The 19,449-nt window shown below is 52.7% G+C and overlaps 3 protein-coding genes across 3 annotated transcripts; 2 read left to right on the top strand and 1 right to left on the bottom strand.

The window, feature by feature from the left end:
• The first annotated feature begins 2,646 nt into the window (after positions 1–2,646).
• On the top strand, positions 2,647–8,325 carry COCSUDRAFT_26120 (ATP-dependent DNA ligase). Its single transcript, XM_005643411.1, has 12 exons — positions 2,647–2,901; positions 3,102–3,158; positions 3,351–3,499; positions 3,737–3,860; positions 4,127–4,330; positions 4,692–4,876; positions 5,212–5,356; positions 5,744–5,944; positions 6,209–6,408; positions 6,781–6,951; positions 7,321–7,522; positions 7,792–8,325. The coding sequence occupies exons 1-12, from the start codon at positions 2,656–2,658 to the stop codon at positions 7,861–7,863; spliced, it is 1,956 nt and encodes a 651-aa protein (XP_005643468.1). The 5' UTR covers positions 2,647–2,655; the 3' UTR covers positions 7,864–8,325.
• Positions 8,326–9,412: 1,087 nt separating this feature from the next.
• On the top strand, positions 9,413–14,024 carry COCSUDRAFT_59848 (hypothetical protein; the record flags this gene model as incomplete). The annotated part of the gene is made up of 12 exons (XM_005643412.1): positions 9,413–9,679; positions 9,887–10,072; positions 10,317–10,496; positions 10,671–10,756; positions 10,969–11,232; positions 11,526–11,643; positions 11,767–11,856; positions 12,008–12,192; positions 12,496–12,703; positions 13,139–13,233; positions 13,406–13,530; positions 13,882–14,024. The coding sequence occupies 12 exons, from the start codon at positions 9,413–9,415 to the stop codon at positions 14,022–14,024; spliced, it is 1,947 nt and encodes a 648-aa protein (XP_005643469.1).
• Positions 14,025–16,213: 2,189 nt separating this feature from the next.
• Positions 16,214–19,049, bottom strand: COCSUDRAFT_68083 (hypothetical protein). The gene is made up of 6 exons (XM_005643413.1): positions 18,987–19,049; positions 18,675–18,773; positions 18,398–18,544; positions 18,060–18,256; positions 17,517–17,739; positions 16,214–17,152 (listed from the first exon to the last, which is right to left on the bottom strand). Exons 3-6 carry the CDS (start codon positions 18,458–18,460, stop codon positions 17,033–17,035), a joined length of 603 nt encoding a protein of 200 aa, XP_005643470.1. The 5' UTR covers positions 18,461–18,544; positions 18,675–18,773; positions 18,987–19,049; the 3' UTR covers positions 16,214–17,032.
• Between the last annotated feature and the right edge of the window lie 400 nt (positions 19,050–19,449).

The raw sequence follows: 19,449 nt of genomic DNA on the forward strand, positions 1-19,449 counted from the left end.
AAGCAATCCTGATTGCACAATGGGCCCAACATGGTGAAGCAAGCACGGTGCAATCGACAGGGGCATCACAAGATCACTGTACTGACAATCCCTCGTATCTGGAGAAATTTGCGTTCAGGACAGCACCAAACCTTCTTGGCCTTCTTTTCGGGATTCTCCGGCGCTGCTGCTCCATTCTCAGATGGCTTTGTGGAGGCAAGCGAAGCTGGCTGCGCCTGTTCAGCAGCTGGTGCTTCCTCACTCTTACCCTCACACGCTTCTTCTGCCTGGGTATTGGCTGTATTTTGGGGTGTAGTATCTTTTGTTTCCTGCATAGCTGGGGCTGGTGCGGTTTGCGGAAGAGAGCTAGGAGCGGCTGGCGTGTCGAGATCAGATGCCCGTGTCCTGGTGGTCTCAGATGGCTCGCCTCCATTCCGCCCCAACTCTTCCATCTTCTTAATGAGATCCTTTACTCCCATGACGTCAAGAAATTAGACAGTATTGACCCCGGTTCACCTCCAATGCTCAGACTGATTTTCCGAAATGCTTTTTATCTTCGGGATTTTGTTCTATAAAAAGGAGCTATACCTACGAATATTGTCAAGAACACCTTAAGATCATATCGTGTGCAGTGCTTTGCAATTCCAAGCAAATTAAGGTGGGCTTGGAACAGCTGCCAAATCTGGCTCCATTCCGAGCCTTGCTGTGCTTTGCATGGGATTGTCATCGACGATGCCCCATGAGAGCATTCGATTGCACTTGATTGATGATGGGCAATCGGGACCTTTGATGGGAATAAACCAACGGAAACGAGTATTTGCACTTTCAGATGTCATCAAAATGCTGAGAGAATCCTCCTTTTGATGCGCAATGCAAAGCAAGGACCGCGCATTGCATTTTGAAGATAAGAATTTTCTTTAGGGAAAGGTGCATGGCGATTGCGTGATTCAAAATAACTCCAGCAGTGTACAAGCGGTCCCCCACGCTTGGAGACAATAGCGACCTTCGGCCTTTTCAGAGGGCTTGTGCTGCCGCTGTGCGCACGCTGTCATCAAAGATACAGCAGAGGGCCACCTAGGGGCCTCTTCTATCTGGCAGCACCCTCCAACCGCTCAGTAATGAAGCAGGCCACAATTGGCAGGTTTTTCACCACTCCCAGTGGCGTCAAGGCTTCAGACACTGCTAAAGCGTCTCCACAGATACAAACTGGGAGCAGAGAAGCTTTGAAGAATGTCAACAGCGTAGAAAAGAAGCGCGTTCGTGAGGTGCCGCTTCAGTCCAAGAAAACTACCTGCTACGCTTTCACTTGATAAACGTGTGCATTTTGTGCAAAATAAATGGTAAGACAGAAATATCACGTCGTCTTTCATGTTTCGTTTGTCTTGTTTCAGCATCGTCTCGCTTAGGGCCCCATGCTGCATGAGCTGATGGCAGTAGTGTCATTGCACAATTGTCGTTGAAACCCGGCGCATGCAGGTGGTGGCTGCGCGAGGCTCAGGCTCAGAAAGCAAGCCATTGCATGAGGAAGAGGGGTCAGGCAGAGGAGGTGGGAGGTTGAAGAGGCTTCGCAAAGCAGAGGGGAGCAAGAAGAGCTCAACTGATGCCCAAGTGTGGTTCTATACAATTACCACGCATCATTCCCTATTGGAAGCCACCACAAACAGGAAATTCTTGGAAATCTTTTGTTAGTCGGCTCAGAACGACAAAAAATAAGGGGGCATGTCTGCATGCAGGCAGCGGGAGCAGTTAATGAGCTGGAAGATGATATTGATGAGCCAAGCGACAATCAGGTGGGGAACTGCATTGCCTAGGGTCTCCAAAACATCTGACATGCACGAAACATGCTGCCACAATTGAGAGAATCTGGCTCTCACGCTGTGAACCCTTAACAGGTCTCTCCCACTCCAGCGGCAGCAGCTGAACCGATAGAGGAGGTGGCGTCTCCAGTGGCTGGGCATTCAGCAGGGAAGTCCCCAGCTGCAGTGAATCCCACGCAGGAGTCTGACCGGATAGAGGACAGCGACAAGGAGGGAGCACAAGCGCCCCCGCACCCGATAGCACGTGTGACCCTCGCTCATGCTGATCTGGACGCTGATTTTTGTGGAAACTTCCCTTCCTGCACATGATCACACATGTGCTCCCATGTCCAAGTGTGATGCATAGTTGCCAGCCTGATGGAAGTCGTTGCATGTGCAGCATCAGTGGGGAAGGGCAAAGGGAAGGCGAAGGGGAAGGCAGCAACGGCAACAAAGAAGAAGCCAACAAAAGCTGCAGTCAGTTCTGAAGCTCTGGCTGCGGTGGGCAACGACAATGCAGATGACGAGGCAGACTCAGAGGCATCCTCACACTCGCAAGAGGATGGCGATGACAAAGAGGGGGATAGTGCTGCCTCCAAGCCACTTAAGATGGCCGTGCTCAAGCCTCCTGGCGCCGGCAGCAAACCCGGCAAGGTAATTATAGATCCCCATTACTGCCTCGACCCTCATGCAAGCTGCATGCTCTTCCTGGATTAGCTAGTCTGTTGTCACAAGGGCAAATACCTGACTGCAGATGAAGCAGTGTGAGTGGGGGCCGTCGCAGCGATTGCCTATCATCCATGTTCTCCACAGCTGTCATTAGACATATCTGCAAGTGACTGACTGGACTGCTTTCTCCTGCAAGCAGGGAGCCGTCAAAATGGAGGGTGTGGGGCTCGGGGCAGTGGCGGCAGCCAAGGCATACGCCAACTTTGACTCTGCTGAGCTGGCCACATGGAAGGCAGGGGAGCCGGTGCCCTTCTTGTTCCTGGCATCCACCTTTGAGGCCATCGCAAACCAGCCCAAGCGGCTGCAGATGACCCAGCTGCTGGTCACAGCCTTCAGAACCATCCTGGCTACCACCCCAGAAGACCTCCTGCCCGCTGTCTACCTCTGCAGCAACCAGGTGGGCCAAAGTTCATATTTGATCCCCGAAATGAGCCACCGGCACCAGTGCAGTATTGGACTCTGTACTTCTTGGTTGACCAGGAGTGCTTCATGACCACTGATCCGTCAGGCATGCAGCAGCAGCAATAGCATGTAGAGAGCAGTGCGGTGTGGAGATGCACTGAGAGGCACTTAACAAAAGTATTCCTTGTGGCGCAGGTGGCTCCATCCCATGAGGGTCTGGAGCTGGGCATTGGGGACTCCATCCTGATGAAGGTGCTTCCCTACTCTCTTAAACAAGAGTATGCTAATGCAGATCCTTCATCACTTGCTGCATGAAAGCTCTCTTGTGTGCTTGTCTGGTTGACTGGGAAGTGACTTTTTGCAGATCTGCCCAGCAGGTCCCTTCGGTGCACTGGTTTGTCGTGCATGAATCTTGGAGAATAACAATCGCTTGGGGCTGTGCAGGCGCTCTGTCAGGCCACCGGCAAGTCAATGCAGAAGATCAAGGATGACTACGCGGAGGCGGGGGACCTGGGCAACGTGGCGGCGGCTGCTCGAGCCAAGCAGAAGACCATGTTCAAGCCCAAGCCCCTCACCGTGCAGGGCGTCTTCAAGTGCGCCTCCTTGGCTCATCAACTTGTGTTCTTTTTGACTTCTTACTGCTTATTAGTGTTGTCCATGACATTGTAATTGTGCAAAGTCAATCCTCTGAAGTGCCCAATGTCGAGCGAGGCCTGTCTTTGCACCCTCGCCTAGTATAAATTTGGTGCCTTCATGCACAGCGGGTGAAGCTTGTCAGTAGTTCATAGATGGCTGGTCAGGTGTGATGGCAATCTGGGGTTTGCACCCAGGGCGTTCCAGGCCATAGCGAGGACGCAGGGCACAAAGAGCCAGGAGCGCAAGGTCGACCTCATCAACAAGCTGCTCGTGTCTTCCACCGATGTCGAGCCGGGCTTCATCATGCGCGCCCTGCAGGTCTGCTTTTTAAAGAGACAGCAACAGCTTGCTTTTGCGCATGTCTGCTCAAGAAGCCGCTTTTGTAATTGACGCAAATATTTTTAAAAACAAATACTTACATTTCCATCCACATATCGTTGCAGTCTCGGACCTCTATTTGTCTTCTGCATGAAGCACAAGGTGCTTTACATGGCTGAGGCTGTGAACCTTGAAGGCCTTGTCGGTGATTCTGCTCGACAAAAGGAGGAGAGCATGAAATTTACCATGCATGCGGCTGCGTGCAGGGGAAGTTGAGGATAGGCCTGGGGGACGAGACAGTGCGGGTGGCGCTGGCGCACGCGCAGTCGCTGCACCGTCACGGCGCTGACAATGCTGACGGCAAGCTAGCCAACCGCCTGGAGACGGCCGTGCAGGCCGTCAAGCAGGCCTACAGCCAGTGCCCCTCCTACGACGCCCTCATCCCCGCCCTCCTCCAGTACCCCATCGAGGTGCCCCACCCCTTTGCGTTTGTTTTGAAGAATTGCTCATGAATTTGTCGTTTCCTGGACGTGCTGAGCTGCATCTCTACCATGTGAGCCTTTGAAATGCTGTTGCTAAAAGAGCACTGCAGCTAACATTATCACGGGTGGCCATGAACGGGAGGGTCACAATAAGCAGCAAAACTGATGCTCAGGGACAAGTTGCATCAGTTCCTGTAAAAACTGCATGCATGCACCTTGGCTTACCCTCAGCCGATTGTCAGACTGGTCTTATGCTCTCTTTCTCTGACAGGAATCGCTTGCCTATTATTGCCTGGCGTCTCCTCTCAATGAAATTTCTGTCCAGCCAAGGTCCTGTGGATGACTGCAGGACTTGCCGGACCATGTGAGATTCACACCGGGGGTGCCGGTGAAGCCGATGCTGGCCAAAGCGACCACAGGCATCGCAGAGGTTCTGGAGAAATTTACGGACCAGGAGTTCACTTGCGAGTACAAGTATGACGGGGAGCGCGCCCAGGTGCACTACACTGAGGACGGCAAGGTCTTCATCTACAGGTGCCCCCCTGCTGCTGCTGACATCATCACCCCCTTGTCCCCTTGCCATTCAGACGTCAGGTCCCCGGAGGAAGGCCATTGATAGGGAAGTCTATCATCCTCTTAGCACCCATGGTGGGCTGTCGGCCACAGGGGCTGCTTGCAGATGGCCTTTTCTCTTTGCAGAGAGGCCTGTCATGCTGCTGCTGAATGCATAACTATTTTGTTTGATATCAGAAATTGAAGTGCACAGAGTGAGTGACAGCCGTCAATTTTTTATCAGTTGATGGGGGATGCTGTGAGCGAGCAGTGCATGAAGATAAGCAGGTGGGTGACATGTTCATGTGTGGCTGCAGCCGAAACAGCGAGAACAACACGGGCAAGTACCCGGACATAGCGGCCATCGTACCCAGCATGGTGCGCGAGGGCGTCAAGTCCATGGTCCTCGACTGCGAGGCCGTCGCCTTCGAGCGCGCCACCGGCAAGATCCTGCCCTTCCAGGTCAGCACCCGCCACTTACATTGCATGTCCCAATGCTCTAGCGCTTCCAATTGTCCACTTCTGACAGGCTACACAGCATCTCCTGTGCTGCTGCAGCCATGTGTGTGCAATGTCGCCCTCGAGCTGGAAACATGATCTTTTAATGGGTTCAGTGCACATTTGAAGGGCACCAAGAGCCTGAAAGGGGATTTTTCGACCTTGGGACAGAGTCAAGAGGCCGTCAGCAATGCTGTGATGAGCAGGGCTGTCACGCTGCTGCCTGACGTGCGGCATGTGGCGGCTTTTTCTTTTGCTGAGGGAAAGTATTCGACACAATGAAGTACTCCTGGTTGTGCTGAGGGCGCAATGATGACTGGACTTTAAGTGAGCACCCCTGGCTGCGGGCAGGTGCTGAGCACACGCAAGCGCAAGGATGTGGAGGTGGCGGACATCAAGGTGCAGGTGTGCCTGTTCGCCTTTGACTGCCTCTACCTCAACGGCGCCATGCTCCTGCAGAAGCCCCTCACTGAGCGCCGCACCGCCCTCTCCCAAGCCGTCCGCGAGAAGCCCGGAGAGCTGCAGTTTGCCCTCTTCAAGGCACATTCTTATGTCCTCATCCCCTTGCCTTGAAGCAGTAACGTGCAGGAATAGGCAGCCGGGCAGCTGGGCATCTGTTGAACTAGATGATATGGACTGCAACCAAGGGTTGTCGTACAGATCCATGCAGCACAACGTGTATGTTGTCAAGGCTTCTTTCTTGTCTTGCAAATCGTCAAGAAGGAAAGATTAATGCTCGCGCTGGTGCTGTCCTCGTGAGTCTTCCATATACTGGAACCTCTCCGCAGTCTTCTGATCTTATTAGATGTGTTGCAGACATCCACTGATGTTGAAGAGCTGGGAACCTTTCTGAACGAGTCGGTGGCGGCGGGCACGGAGGGGCTGATTGTGAAGACGATGGACAGCACCTATGAGCCGTCCAGGCGCTCCCTGCACTGGCTCAAGCTCAAGAAGGATTACCTGGAGGGCGTGGGTGACACCCTCGACGTGGCTGTCATCGGCGCCTGGTTCGGCAAGTGCGTCCCTCGCACCCCTTTCTCAAGCCTGTCTGGGCTCTGCAAAAGTCCGTATTACCTATGAAGGCGTTGGAAACGGTGGAGAGCTTTGCTGACAGTGTGACATAGTTGGAAGCAAGCTCCTCGGAGAGTCTTCACAAGGATAGAGGCCGCTTGGGCGGCCGCATGCTGCTGGCAGAGTGCTTGTTATAGAACAGGAGATTGGTTTTGATTGCTGGTCACGTCCAATCATGGGTTTATGGGAGGGTGACCCTGTGCGCTGGAGGGATGCTGGGTGATGTTTCGTCGTGGAATAATAGAGGAGAGGTCAGCGCAGAAGGGTACAGGGGCAGGCGCATGCATGCTGAGTGGTTGGGTGTTGGGTGCATGCAGGGGGAAGCGGTCAGGGGTGTTTGGGGCGTTCCTGCTGGCGGTGTACAATCCGGAGGGCGAGGAGTTCCAGACCATCTCCAAGATCGGCACGGGCTTCTCCGAGGAGCAGCTGAAGCAGTTCAGCGAGGAGCTGCGCCTGCACACCATCCCCACCGCCAAGCCCTACTACCGGTGCGCGCATGCCACACATTTCTGCTCTCCCATGTCAACTTCTGATACTGTATCCGTGCTGTGAAAGCCCGGTGCGCCCTTTGTTTGCAATGCACAGCTTGCACTGCAAGATGAGCTCGGATGTTTCTTTGGTGCCTTCATGTGTGTTGTGGATTCCAGTATGAGTGAACATTATAGCACAACACTTGGGGAGGAATTTAGCTCAGCCATGGAGACACTTAAGAAACATCTGTGCTCACAATGTGCGGACTGATTTTGCGTGCTGTACTGAGCTGACTTTCCTGGGGATCCTTACTTGCTGCGCACAACGCCCTCGTGCTGTGCCTTTGCAGCCGGGGGATGACAAAGACTGTACTTATTGCGGCGCAGGTACTCAGAGACACTGCTGCCGGACATCTGGTTTGACGCAAAGACGGTGTGGGAGGTCAAGTGCGCTGACTTCAGCATCTCGCCGCGACACAAGGCGGCACTGGGATTAGCCGACCCTGACAAGGGTATCTCAATCCGTTTCCCCCGCCTCGTCAAAGTCCGCGATGACAAAACACCCGAGGACGCCACCTCAGCCGAACAGGCACGCCCCCCAATTGACGCCCTCACTCCGCCCTCACATGCATGCCCTTACTGCTCTGCCACAGTACCGTGGTATTGGATGGATATTATCCTATTTTCCTGAAGACGAAGATTTTGGCTTGCCATCTGCAATATGGGGTTTGGCTCGGACGCTGTCTTACCGCGTGTATCCACGAGGAAGGCCCTCCAGTCAGAGAGAGCACTGTTTGCCTCTGATTGTGGACCCGTTTACCTAAGTAAGAGCTGAGAGGATCTTTCCTGGTGGTTCAGGTTGCAGAAATGTACTTCAAGCAGGCGCTGACATCAGGGCAGCAGAAGGGAAAGCAGGAGGACGAGGAATGACAGGAAGCTCTGAGGAAGTCCATGCCACAGGTTTTACAGGATGTTTTCCCTGGTGCCCTGCTGACCCTGTGGATCTTAGTAATTGCTGACTTGGGAGAGCCTGCAGTGACAGTTTCCACCTGGATCCCCTCAAATGAATGAGTCATATATGGAGCTTGAAGCTGTTTTGATGCAGTGCGCCGCAAGAGGCAGTAGAGTGGACACGTGTGTTTCCATCGGACCTTCGAGCTCGCTTGGATTGCAGCGCTGTTTAGTTATACTCTTACTGTAATTGACTGTTTATAAACTTCAGAAAACTTTCATAATTTTTAAGAGAACCTTGGTTCAGGCCTGAAATATGTGCACATGCACATTTCCCTGCAATTCGTCACAAAGTAGAGGAGTGTTCGCCCAGGGGATGGGGAGATCTTGTATAACACATGTGCAGGCTCCGAGTTGCAAGAATTGTAAGGGACGCTTAAGAAAAAAGTGCACATCCTAATTTGTGCCCCATGCTGCATGCATAAGAAGGCCTTTGCCTCGGCCCTTAACATTTTATGGCTCCTCTGCGGCTGTGTAGGCAGGTGTGTGCAATGTTCAATGGCACCATGCTATGCAGTAGCACTTGAGGGGGATTCGACAAGAAGTTCCAGGAAGTGACTCACGACCTCAGCACGTGCATGATTTTCTGAGGGAAAGTCATGCTGAACGCTCGCAGATGTCGAACAGCCTGCTGTAACATAAACGCACACTCTGGCTCGTTTTGTACCGACAAGAATATTTGAAGACATTTCTTCTGCTCTTGTGGCGGTCCGTCGGGAGTCTTGATGCCAGCGCCGAAGTGGACATGAGAAGGCAGACAAATGCAGACGTTTGACGGCAATCAAACCAGGTGAGTTCGGTATTTCTTCTATATGGATCTCACAATCTGTGCAAGTGGTTTCGAATGGGGCGGTGATTTGAAGTTAGTGGGACCTCATGAATGCTGTGGCAATTCTAGGGGTAGAGCATGCAAGATGGGTTGTCTTTATGAAATGAAATGAGAATCATACAGAAATATATAAATTGTGATCGTCGCGATGGATTGCTTTCGGCATCCTCCAAGGAATGTGGCCTACGAGAGGTCACTGTCACGAGGGACCATAGAGAGCAAACCTGGCCGGGATCATCCGCTGTTCACCTTTGATGGAGTTTGAACTCCTCTTGGTTGATTCCATAGATGTCCCAGATCTTGGTGTAAAGTGTGTGTTAGTCAGGTTGCACTTGCGTAGGAAACGCAGGCATGGGACACTGAGGTCTGGTGCACCAAAGACCAGATCAATCTGCCACCGCCTCTAAATATTCTGTCAGAAGGGACGTCTACAACATTTGACTGTAGCCTCAACTGTTTAGAGGCAATTTTCCGGGTATTGGTGCAGAGGGTCAAAGGTGCACCTGCGTGGAAGCTGCAGCTCTGAGCCACACCTGCAGAGGCATACAAGCACATCCGGTCTCTCGCTGGATCAAAATCAGAATTGCTGCATTTACATTCTCTCACCAAGACATGCATCCGGCATTGGTGTGCAGGGGTATGGAGGGCAGCCTTCGCAGGGAGTATGATGGGAGGAGGCAGCCCTCTCCCAACCTGCCCATGCGACCAGACCACTATGCTGCCAACTTGAGTGATAGCCACGACCTTGGCCCATACAGCCGGGCACCCACTCCCCAGTCCGACACGTCCTCCACCTCTCGGTTTGGGAGCTTTGTGGACAGAGGGGCTTCGTCATCGTCGTCCTCCTCCCATAGGATGCCCAGCGGACAGCCTCGCCATGCATCCTCCAGATCTGCAACGCCATTGGTGCGGTACCTTTTAAGTGGAGGACACCCTATTGTCTGCTCTGTGTCAATGTCAACAACTGTTCTTACGGGAATGAACGAATGATCCAGAGAATATGACCTGGCCCTTGACGGGGCAGGCCATGTCCCTCTAAACAAAATGTCACCTTGCTTCTCTGGAAGGCAGGCAGCTGAAAAGTGTTGATATGAGAATTTGCATGCGACGCAGGGGTCACAAGGGGGTGGCATGGCGATTGGAGCGGTGCCCAGCTTCCGGGCACGCGGGCAGGTGCAGGAAATGGGCATGGCTGCAGCGGGCAGCCGCCTGCGCGGCCGCGGCAGCCACGACGGCCCTGCCAGGAGCCTGGCGTCCGTTGGCCATGGAGCACCCTTTGATGTCACCCCACTGGGACTGGTCAGCAGCCAGCTAGTGCCACTGTTTCAGCTCTGGATTTGGCTCTGTGAACATAGTTTTTCCACAGAAATACTAGCCGCCATCCATGAAGGCGTGCAGAAAGTGGCTCTGCTATTATGTGCACCCTGTCTTAGTTGCACCTCAGCCAAATAACAGGACTGAAGCCCACGACTTCCAATTATCTCTGAGCAAGGCAGAGGAAGGAGTTTGGACCTTGACATCTGGGGATGTCATGTTGCTGCAGTCACAGTCAGCACCGTGGCCTGAGGTGCCGCTGTCCCCAAAGACTCCGCAGACGCCGATGCTGTCCAAACACGGGACATGGCACACGCTGGACATACGAGGCGCCTCGTGCTCCGTGTCTATCCCAGAGGACGAGAGCGTGCACAGCGAGGGCGGCCAGAGCGCCAGCTACCGGACTCCGGTGCGCCTTCCTGTGCATTGCTGTAAGCTTAACAACAGGACAGTAGCTCACAACGGGTGCCAATCAGAATACAGAGATATCGTTTGTGAGCTGAGCTCCTCTGTGAAGAGGTGCTGTTCAGGCTCAATGGCCTCTCGCAGGAGCCCAATTTGAAAGGGTGCATGCATTGTGCAGGTGCTGCCAAAGGGAGCGGCGCCCTTCTACATGGACAGCGCAGCTAGGGAATCGAGCGATTTGGAGTCCTTACCGACAATATCCGGGTACCACACCCAACTTCCAAGTCATCCTTTCACTGCATCCGGTTCTAGCTACGTTGTCACGGATCGCCTCAGACGACTGGTTCTCAGACCCAAGAGGGTCATCGTTACCGAAATGTCCCTCCTTTCGTCCTAACATCGTCACATGTGACAGGCATGCCCCCACGCAGTCTCCAGTTGCAAGCATGTGACGGGATCTGTTTTGCTTGCTGCAGTACTTTCTGGTGCTGCTGCGCGGGCGCCGGGCGATCGGCCCTGGGGCGTTGTTTTGCGGCCTGCTGGCACTACAGCACGCTGGCCTTCGCAGAGTATCCGCTGCGGCGGCACCGCCAGTGGATGGGTGCGGTTCTGCCCTGCCCGGGTGACGGGGACGCTGACCGGGACGCGCACAACGGCGAGTCGGCGCCCGACGGCCGCGGCGGAGTCAAGCGGCGGCTGCCCTTCGGCTGCCTCGACACGTCAGAGCCTGGCGCGAAGACGTATGCTCCACGCTTTCCACCTAAACAAACCTACATGGCCCATGTTCTACTCTACCTGGCTAGGCCAAATAAGCATGTATCAAACTATGATTCTTGCAATCTCTCAAAGTCAGTGCAAGACCGCCATGTGAATTGCTGCGACAAGTACAAGACTGCATGCACAGAAATTTGTCATGGCGGCATCTAGGTGTTGGCAGGTGTGCAGGGTCATGTTGATCACTGCAGGAAGGCAAATCCAGACTCCAGTAGGCTCATCGAAGTTTTTTTAACACATTGTTGTGTGCTTGGAGCAGGCAAGAATTGGAGGAGTTCTATGCCAACAACCGTAAGCGGCGACGGCTGGCGTACGCCCTCCGGCGCAGAAAGTCCTCCAATGGCTTCAAGGGCGCCTGGGACCGCATCTCCAACGACGTGAGTTTTGAAGTCATCCCTTCATAGTGCCTTACAAACAGGAGCATGCGCGTGCCGATGTGCAGAAGAAGAGGGTTGCTGAGACACCTGCCACTTCTGACTTTTATGTATCTGTGTGTGCAGCTGTTCATCTTCGGTGAGCTGGTGTTCGACCGCAGTACGCCGCGGTGCCTGAGGCATCACATCCCCTGGTTCACCCTTGTCTTCCTAGCGGTGAGTAATCCATCCTATCTACCCTTTCAATGAGCAGCAGCCTGTCCAATCATCTCTCCTGCTCAAATCCAGTGAGCCTGTTTGCACTCATTGAAGTCCTCCAGAGGGCCATGATGATCAGTTTATATTTAGCTATCTGAATTCTGCGCAGCTGCAATTCATCACTTTTGCCTTCATGGCGGGCGAGTATGTGTCCTACCTCATGGGGCAGCCAGCGGCCGGGGAGTGCGCGGCTTCGGTGTTCAAGTCGGGCCCACACGCGCTGTGGCAGTGGGTGATCGCTTGGGAGCCCTGCCACACCTTCCAGGGAGACTTCCTCGTCCTATGGGGCGCCAAGTGCGCACCTGAACCTGCCTCCCTTCACTATATTGATTAAAAAGGATATTCTGTATCTGTACCACGTCATGCTGATTCAAACCTCCATGCAGCCCACGCAAAAGAAAGTTGCCGATGCAGCTGCCTTAGAGGTCAAGGAGGATTAACTTCACAGCCCCGACACATAACGAAGCACAAGTCACCTCGTGTCAGAGCACAGCAGGCTGAGGCCATTGCAATGCTGGACTCCTGCTCACGCGAAGTATTAAGTCTCCACCATCTCAATCGCTCTGCATGTGTCAGAAGATGTATTGCATGTGGCAGGTACGCGCCTGTGATGCGGGCGGCGGCGGTGTGGTGGCGCTGGCTGTCATCTTTAGTCATCAATGACTCGTTCGTCCACCTGGCGGCCGGCGCGCTGCTCTTCGGCAGCCTGGGCTTGCACTTGGAGCGGCGTTACGGCACGCGGCGCATCGCCGTACTGGCGCTCATCTGCGGCATTGCCGGAAACTTCTTCGACACCACTATCATGGTGTGTTGCATTATTGCGCAGCAGCAAGTATTCAAGATTTGCTGGATATGCATTCCTGGTGGCGATGTCACACTGAGGTTGAGAGAAGCCTTTGAGGCTTTCGGGAGATCTGTAGTGCTGAATGATGCTACCGTCATCATGACCACCAATTTTGTGTACCTGACATAACATGTTCTCAGTCCACGCCAGCTGTTGCCTGCAGCTGGTGGGATGGTGGGCAAGACTGTTCAAGAACTGGAGCTGGTGGTCATTGCGGTTGAATTGCAAGCCAGCCAAGTGCAGGATCCTCATCCAGTGCTGTTGTCACGTCTGTGATTGTTAATGACTCTTTGGAGCAAGAGTCCCACAGCTCTGCCCCACTGGCACTGCAACCTCTGGTGCAGCCATAACTCAAGCATATTTCTGCGGCTGAGGGGGCTGCATGGTGAATCGCAGGATCCGTGCGCGGTGGTGTTGGCAGGTGCCGGCTGCACGGTGGGCCTGCTGGGCCCCTTCTTCATGGACATCCTCCTCAACTTTGATGCCATAAGGTCCGCCCCAGCCCTCCTAGCCTCTCCCGTGACCCATTGCCCGTGCTTTTGGGAGATTCCCACACTTGCCCATTGCTCCCACGCTTGCCGTCTTCATTGGAGGCTGGATCGGAGGCCAGAAAGATGGTGCCTGGGCTGGGGAATGAGTTTTTGTGTGCTGGTGTTGGCGCAGGTATCCGGTGCTGCGAGTTGTGGGAGTGGCAGGGGCGGGGGCGTGCTTCGCCACGGCCGCCTGCCAGACAGGCTACCCCTACCGGCTCACGCCCCTGGGTGGCTTCCTGGCAGGCATCTTCCCAGGTGTCTATCAAAAATTCTGTAGCCACCTTTCCCCGATGCTTTTCATTGGGCCTTACCCCAAGCTGTGGCGGCAGAACCCACAGGTTGCAGTGCTTGTTGCAGTGCTTGTTGCAATTAGTTTTGGCCACTGGGCAAATGTGGATAGCATGTTGGTGCATGCAATGGTGAAGGTAGCTGTCCTTGCCACAATGTACTACATCTATTATGTGCTGGAATGCAAGGGTTGGCTTGCCAGTAGTGGAGGATGGAAGGGAATGACTCTGAAGTAGATGCCGCAATGCATCTAGCCCTGTGGGCTGGAACGACCCTTTTAATATGATCCTAATTGAATGGGTGGCATGTGGTGTGCAGGAATGGTGTTCATGCCGCACGTAAAGAGCGAGAAGTACGAGTGGTTCTTGCCCTTTGGGGCGCTGGCCACCAGCTTTGTGCTGCTCATCGTGCTGCCCATAGTCATCTACGCTGCGCGCTTTCCCCATATGGCCTGCCCCTGATGTCCTTGGAGGCATGCAGCGTAATCTGCAAGCGGCCTTTGTTGCATAAGTCCCCGCAATGGTCGTGTGTTTCTGTGGACCCTTGTTGATGACCTCTTGAGTTTGGCACACTATTGTTGCTGAGGTCCTGATATGGAATGGAGCCTCAAGCAAGCACGACCTGGACTTTGTTTCCTGGTCAGCCCCTCACAGTACCTCATTCAGTGCCAGGTTTTTAGCTGACAGACCGGCATTTCATCCAGGAATGGAATTGTGCAGTATGTAGTGGTGATTCCCGATGATGCAGCCCCGCGCACCAGATGTTGTGTTTTGGCAATTGTGGCCCCGGGGACCTCTCAGCGGGTAGGATGCTTTGCACTGTGGGCAGCGCTGGAACACAGGCCAAATAGAATAAAGTTAGGTGCGGAGTGGCAGTCAGAGTCGTTTGGAGCCATGGGGGCAAGGGGTGTGGGAATGTTCTTTTGGATTTAGGAGAGGCCATGCGAGCACTCTCCAAGTGTACACACGATTGAGTTTGCAGGCTGCAGACCTTTGTAGAGTTGTTGCGCAGCCTGACTGGATCTTTGCCTCTGCATTGGCACACAGAATAGCACCGATGCTGCGGCCTCTGTTAACTGCAACTTTACTTTTTCCATACTGCATGATGCTGCTGTTCCCATCAGGAATCATCATCGGTCACAGGGTCTAGGATTCTGGTGATGTTTTTTCGCATGCAGGTGGGTATATTGCGGTAGCACGTTTTCATTTTGCAGCCTATTGCTCATGGGTGGTATTGCCTCAATTAGAGCTTCCTCATTTCTTTTCTCACTGAAGGCAGCCTCCTGCAAAACATGATGTACAGCACGCTACTGTCCATGCAGCTGATCTCTGTTGTTTAGTGAGGCGCTGAAGGAGTTGCTTCCTGAATTGGACTGGACTTGCAGCACATACGGAATCAAGCACTTCTGGATCTAATGAGGTGTTACATTTGCACATGCTGCTGTGCTAGATTGTGCAATGTTTTGCACATTGCTCATATTTTGTCAGTCTGATTGAGACTTACAAAAGTGCAATTGCTTGCAAGCTTGCAAGCTTCATGATGCAACCCGTGCCGGGGGAGCTTATGAACTCTCGGTGCTTTTGTAAAATTTCTAGATAGAAATGACTCGCCGTAAGGATAGTTTGAAGGAACCATAAGGGCCTTCGATGGAGCTTTCACGGCCATAAAAATCATGCTTGTGAAGTTGTCATATGTGTCAGTCAGGTAAGCAGGAAAACGGTGTTCCCTACTTCCCCCAAAATGCCAAACACAAACAAAGCAGCATGCAATACATCATTTGGTGTGACAAGCTGAACAAGTGAAGGTGAGAAAGTTACCCGAAGCGTTGGGAGACGGGAATCAATCTGCAATATTTGCGTCAAAATCCAGTGCAAAACAGGTGTGTGAAGTGGTGACTGCGGCATATAGTTGTCATATGTCATGAGCCACGTGCTAGACACTCAGGTTCACGTGCTGTAGCACTCAAAGTTCTCCAATTTCTCCGCTGCAGGAGAACGACAACTGGGATAGCAAAGTCATTTCAATCGCGTACATGCCGCTCACGATTTAATTAATCATTTCGAGGCTCGTTTTTGGTGTCACTTTGATCTAGATCTTGCAGCTGAAAGCAGTCCTGCATTCAGAGTGCCAATAGCGACCTCCACGCACAAGGATTCCTGAATTGATAATTTTAGAAGTAAGAGTTCTTCGGCTTGATTGCAGAGCAGCATAAAGAGCAAGCAAGTAATTCGAAAACGGCTTTGAGGAAAAGTGCTTGTGACCGATATTTGATATGTCGCAACTTCGCAAGAGGACAGCAGCGACCGTTGAGGAGGTGTGTAAGAGGATGTATGCGAAAAGACACGCTTATATCTCAGTTCTCTGCAGCAGAGGAAGGCTCCAGTCTCTTCATCACGTTCTCATGGAGTCAGATCTGAGCTGCCCTGTATCTGTAGGAGACCGTGGACGATGTCGACGAGAAAAAAAGCGCAGAAAAGAATGAGTGCGTGACTCCATTATACTGTTGTCTCATAGTCTGCAGTTTCAGCTGCCCTGCTGAAAAGTTCCCTGCTTTTTAAAGTAATAGTCTAGCTGTGTGTGCAGGGACCTGCCGACGTACTGGGAAATCGTGAAATTTGTCCTTGTGGGGATTAGCTTTGGTTTGGTGATCATGATTTTCGTGCACGCAACCCGCTTCATCGGCATGTGGCTGGATGGCAAGCTCTGATTCTGGCTTCAGGATTCTCAAGCAATTAGTCTGCTGACTTTTCTCGTCTGATAGAAGAGGCCATCCTTTGCACGGCTGGGGCGCTCAGCCTGAGGCTATTGTACACGCATGTGTGCACTGCCCTGCATATTTTGACTGTCCTCAAAAGAGGATGCCGCGCATTGATGGAAGCAGCAACATGGTGTTACAGCGGTGAACTTGAAAAGTTTACATTCCGCAACGCATGCTCAGCAATATTATTCTGGCAGTGACTGTTTCAGATTGTGCCACGGCGCACGATTATTTGACGTTGACAAGCCTCATAAGATCCTTGCAGAGCTAGGTTGCCAGGATCTGGCTTTGCAGTCTGGCCAGTCAACAACAAACTTATGAAACTTTCATTGCTTGTACAGTAGTTTCTCCTAGCAGGACTATAGCCTGGTCTTCGAATCTTCAGACAAGGATGTCTTGACAATATTGCTCCAGGACTGTTTTGCTTGTCTGTTGTTTGACCCGCAGCGTTTGGTGCAATAAAAAGCTCTGCACCGCCTGCCTTTCAGCTTTGTAATGCGTTTCCAGCTACAAAAATGTACCTGCGCTCCCTAGATCCAAACACCAGCAGCATCCAGCCAGTCCACCCCACAGTCAGCAATGCTGACAGCGTTCTGTTCTGTGCTGTGCAACGGTGTTCTCACCACCCATTCCCGCAGCTGTGCTCTTTGCTCCGCTGGAGGCTGCTACATTATTAGCATTTAGTGCTGCCCCCTCCTGTCCAGGTGGCGCTCACACAAAGTAGCAGGTGTAGGAAATGGTGTAGTCCTGCGGCGGGCTCACGTTGGCGTCGTGCACACTCGCGCCAAACAGCGTCTGGAAGATGTTGTACTGCGGCCCGGCCGTCTCCACCTGCGTGCATGCGACGGTCACGTCATGACAGTTTCTAATAAACACTTGCCACACATGCAGATTCCTGTCGCCATGAGGGGGGAAGCACATGCAGCTGCCCAGACTCCCAGCTGCAGTTGCGCACTCCCCTTCTCTTCTCAAAGTATTTGCTGCATGGCATGTATGGAATCTGTCTAGACACCCGATTCCCAAAAAATCTCGTTTGCTCCAGGCATAACAGTGTCCTCTTGTGACCATCTAAAACGGGGCTCAGAGGAAGCGCATGCAAAACATGCTAGCACATGCAAAAAGAAAAAACAAGAAAATCATTATTCGACGATGTGGCTTACAGCAAGCGTGGGCAACAGAGGGCGAAAGGGGGGACCTTGGCAATGACGTAGGGGTGGTTGGGGTCAATGCCAGAGTTGTCAAAGCAGATGGTGGAGGTCTTGACTGGGCCGCCGTCCAACTGGATGGCGCAGAAGTTGAGGGAGATGCCCGAGTAGGGCGCTGTGTTCTTCAGGGTGTTGAGCCCCGTGCGGTAGCTGGTCTTGTCAAACACATAGTAGCACTCGATCGTGCCCTTCAGGATGAGGCTGGCCTTGCACCTGCGCGGCACTCAGGGCCCTTATCAGATCTGAGCTAGAGGTCAGGACACCCTGATAGCCCAGCAGCAAGCTCTGCTGGCAGGTACGCTCAGGAGCCAGGCATAGACTTGATACACCCATGACAGGGCAAGAGGAACATGCCCAGTTGTCCGTAGGCTGCTTGAATTGCATCTTCGATCATCAGCTAGAGTGTCTTCTGCTCTCCATGCATTTCACAAACAATCTGGCAGACGAAAATTTGATGCTAGTCTCTGTCAGCAAGAGTGACAAGTACGTCATCAAACTGAATAGAAGACAGTTTGTGTAGGCCAGGAGCGCACTGTGCAGTGAAGAAGAGGCCGCTCTGCGTGAACTGCTTGGCCTTGTTCTGCACAGCTGTCAGGTAGCTGGTGAACGAAGCGCTGGGGGTCACTTGGCTGTTGTCGGACCGCGCCGGGTTGAAGCAATTGATGGTGGGCCAGATGGGGAACACATAGTCCACAATGGGGTCAATTCCTAGGGACTGTATCCTCTGCACCTGCAGGAGTGAAATAAATGCCACTGTCAGTAACTCATGGTGATGGTGTGTATCTTAGTACACAGCCAAGTGCAAACAACTAGTCTCCGGGCTCATCACTAGTACAGGAATAAGGTGTTTGGGAAAGATGACAGTGCTCACTTGCACAAGAGCGAGTAGGCAAAGGAGTCCAGTTGCAAGCGCCTGGTGTCTTCTGGCAGCCATGACTGTGCGAAATTCCTGGCTTGAGGAAAGGGGTCCCAAACTCCAGTGTTCAGCAGGTGACAGCTACAGGTCGCCTTCCGCACTCTGCGAAGAACAGCTGCACCTTGTTGGAGTTATGACTTGTCCTCACTCTGCTATTTCGTTCCTTTGCAGGTTATCACAATAAAATGACACTAATATCCTGGTCTGGCCCTTTTGCCAGAAAACATCCAACCTCGTGTCTCTGCCTGCCGGTCCAAATTGGACGAGGGCGGGTGAATTTTCCCAGAATGTGCTAAGTTCAGTTGAAATCTCCTTTCCCGTTGCGACAACGCTGCAGAAACCAAAGAGAATTGCAGGGTTGCTCCTGGGAAAGTTGGTGTGTTTGCAGCTTGCACCAGCAATCAGTTGATTTGATTCAGTTAGCCGGGGAGAAAATACTGGTAGCACTTCTAGCATGACCCAGAAGCCTTTTGTTCTCGCTTGAGACAGTGCGAAACTTGGCAGCTTTCTGAGACATGTCCAACGGCACGCCAGAACCTCGCACCTGCTCGTCTCTAAGGTTTCCACAGCTTCTCCTTTGGTTTTCTCTCTATGGATAAGTTTTGAGAAGAAAGTCAACGGGAATGCGCAAAAAATTGTCGACGACAGATAATCTGTCGGAAAGAACTTTTGGAGCAGTGCGCGTATCTTGCACGAGGGGACATGCAAGACTTCTAGCGACTCTCTCTGGTGGTGACGAGCGGACTGTGCTTGTAATAGCAGCAAGCGGTAGCAGTGCCTGAGAACGACGCTATTGTCGAGACAAGTCAACCTGCAGCCTGAAAGTACATGGTGCTGTGATAGATGGTCAAACACATGACGCCCCACGCAAAGTAACTGAAGGTAGAGCAGCACAACCTGCTGACTTGTTGCAACAACATTACAAAAAGTTGATGGAGATTTGAACAAGATCTTCAGTGAGAGCTTGCTGCTGGAAAAGTAAGCCAAGTAGATCACCTCGATGGATG

The sequence above is a fragment of the Coccomyxa subellipsoidea genome, assembly GCF_000258705.1.
Source record: "Coccomyxa subellipsoidea C-169, whole genome shotgun sequence".
Classification (NCBI taxonomy): Eukaryota; Viridiplantae; Chlorophyta; class Trebouxiophyceae; family Coccomyxaceae; genus Coccomyxa; species Coccomyxa subellipsoidea.

What these genes read in the sequence shown, in the direction of transcription:
- COCSUDRAFT_26120 (XM_005643411.1), top strand. Translation starts at nt 2,656, where the DNA reads ATGGAGGGTGTGGGGCTCGGGGCAGTGGCGGCAGCCAAGGCATACGCC. An exon ending in GCAAGATCCTGCCCTTCCAG is followed by an intron (nt 5,357 to 5,743) that starts GTCAGCACCCGC and finishes GGCTGCGGGCAG; the next exon opens with GTGCTGAGCACACGCAAGCG. An exon ending in ACCGCCAAGCCCTACTACCG is followed by an intron (nt 6,952 to 7,320) that starts GTGCGCGCATGC and finishes ATTGCGGCGCAG; the next exon opens with GTACTCAGAGACACTGCTGC.
- COCSUDRAFT_68083 (XM_005643413.1), bottom strand. Translation starts at nt 18,460, where the DNA reads ATGGCTGCCAGAAGACACCAGGCGCTTGCAACTGGACTCCTTTGCCTA. An exon ending in GGCCTCTTCTTCACTGCACA is followed by an intron (nt 17,740 to 18,059) that starts GTGCGCTCCTGG and finishes AGTGCCGCGCAG; the next exon opens with GTGCAAGGCCAGCCTCATCC. An exon ending in ACCCCTACGTCATTGCCAAG is followed by an intron (nt 17,153 to 17,516) that starts GTCCCCCCTTTC and finishes GCATGCACGCAG; the next exon opens with GTGGAGACGGCCGGGCCGCA.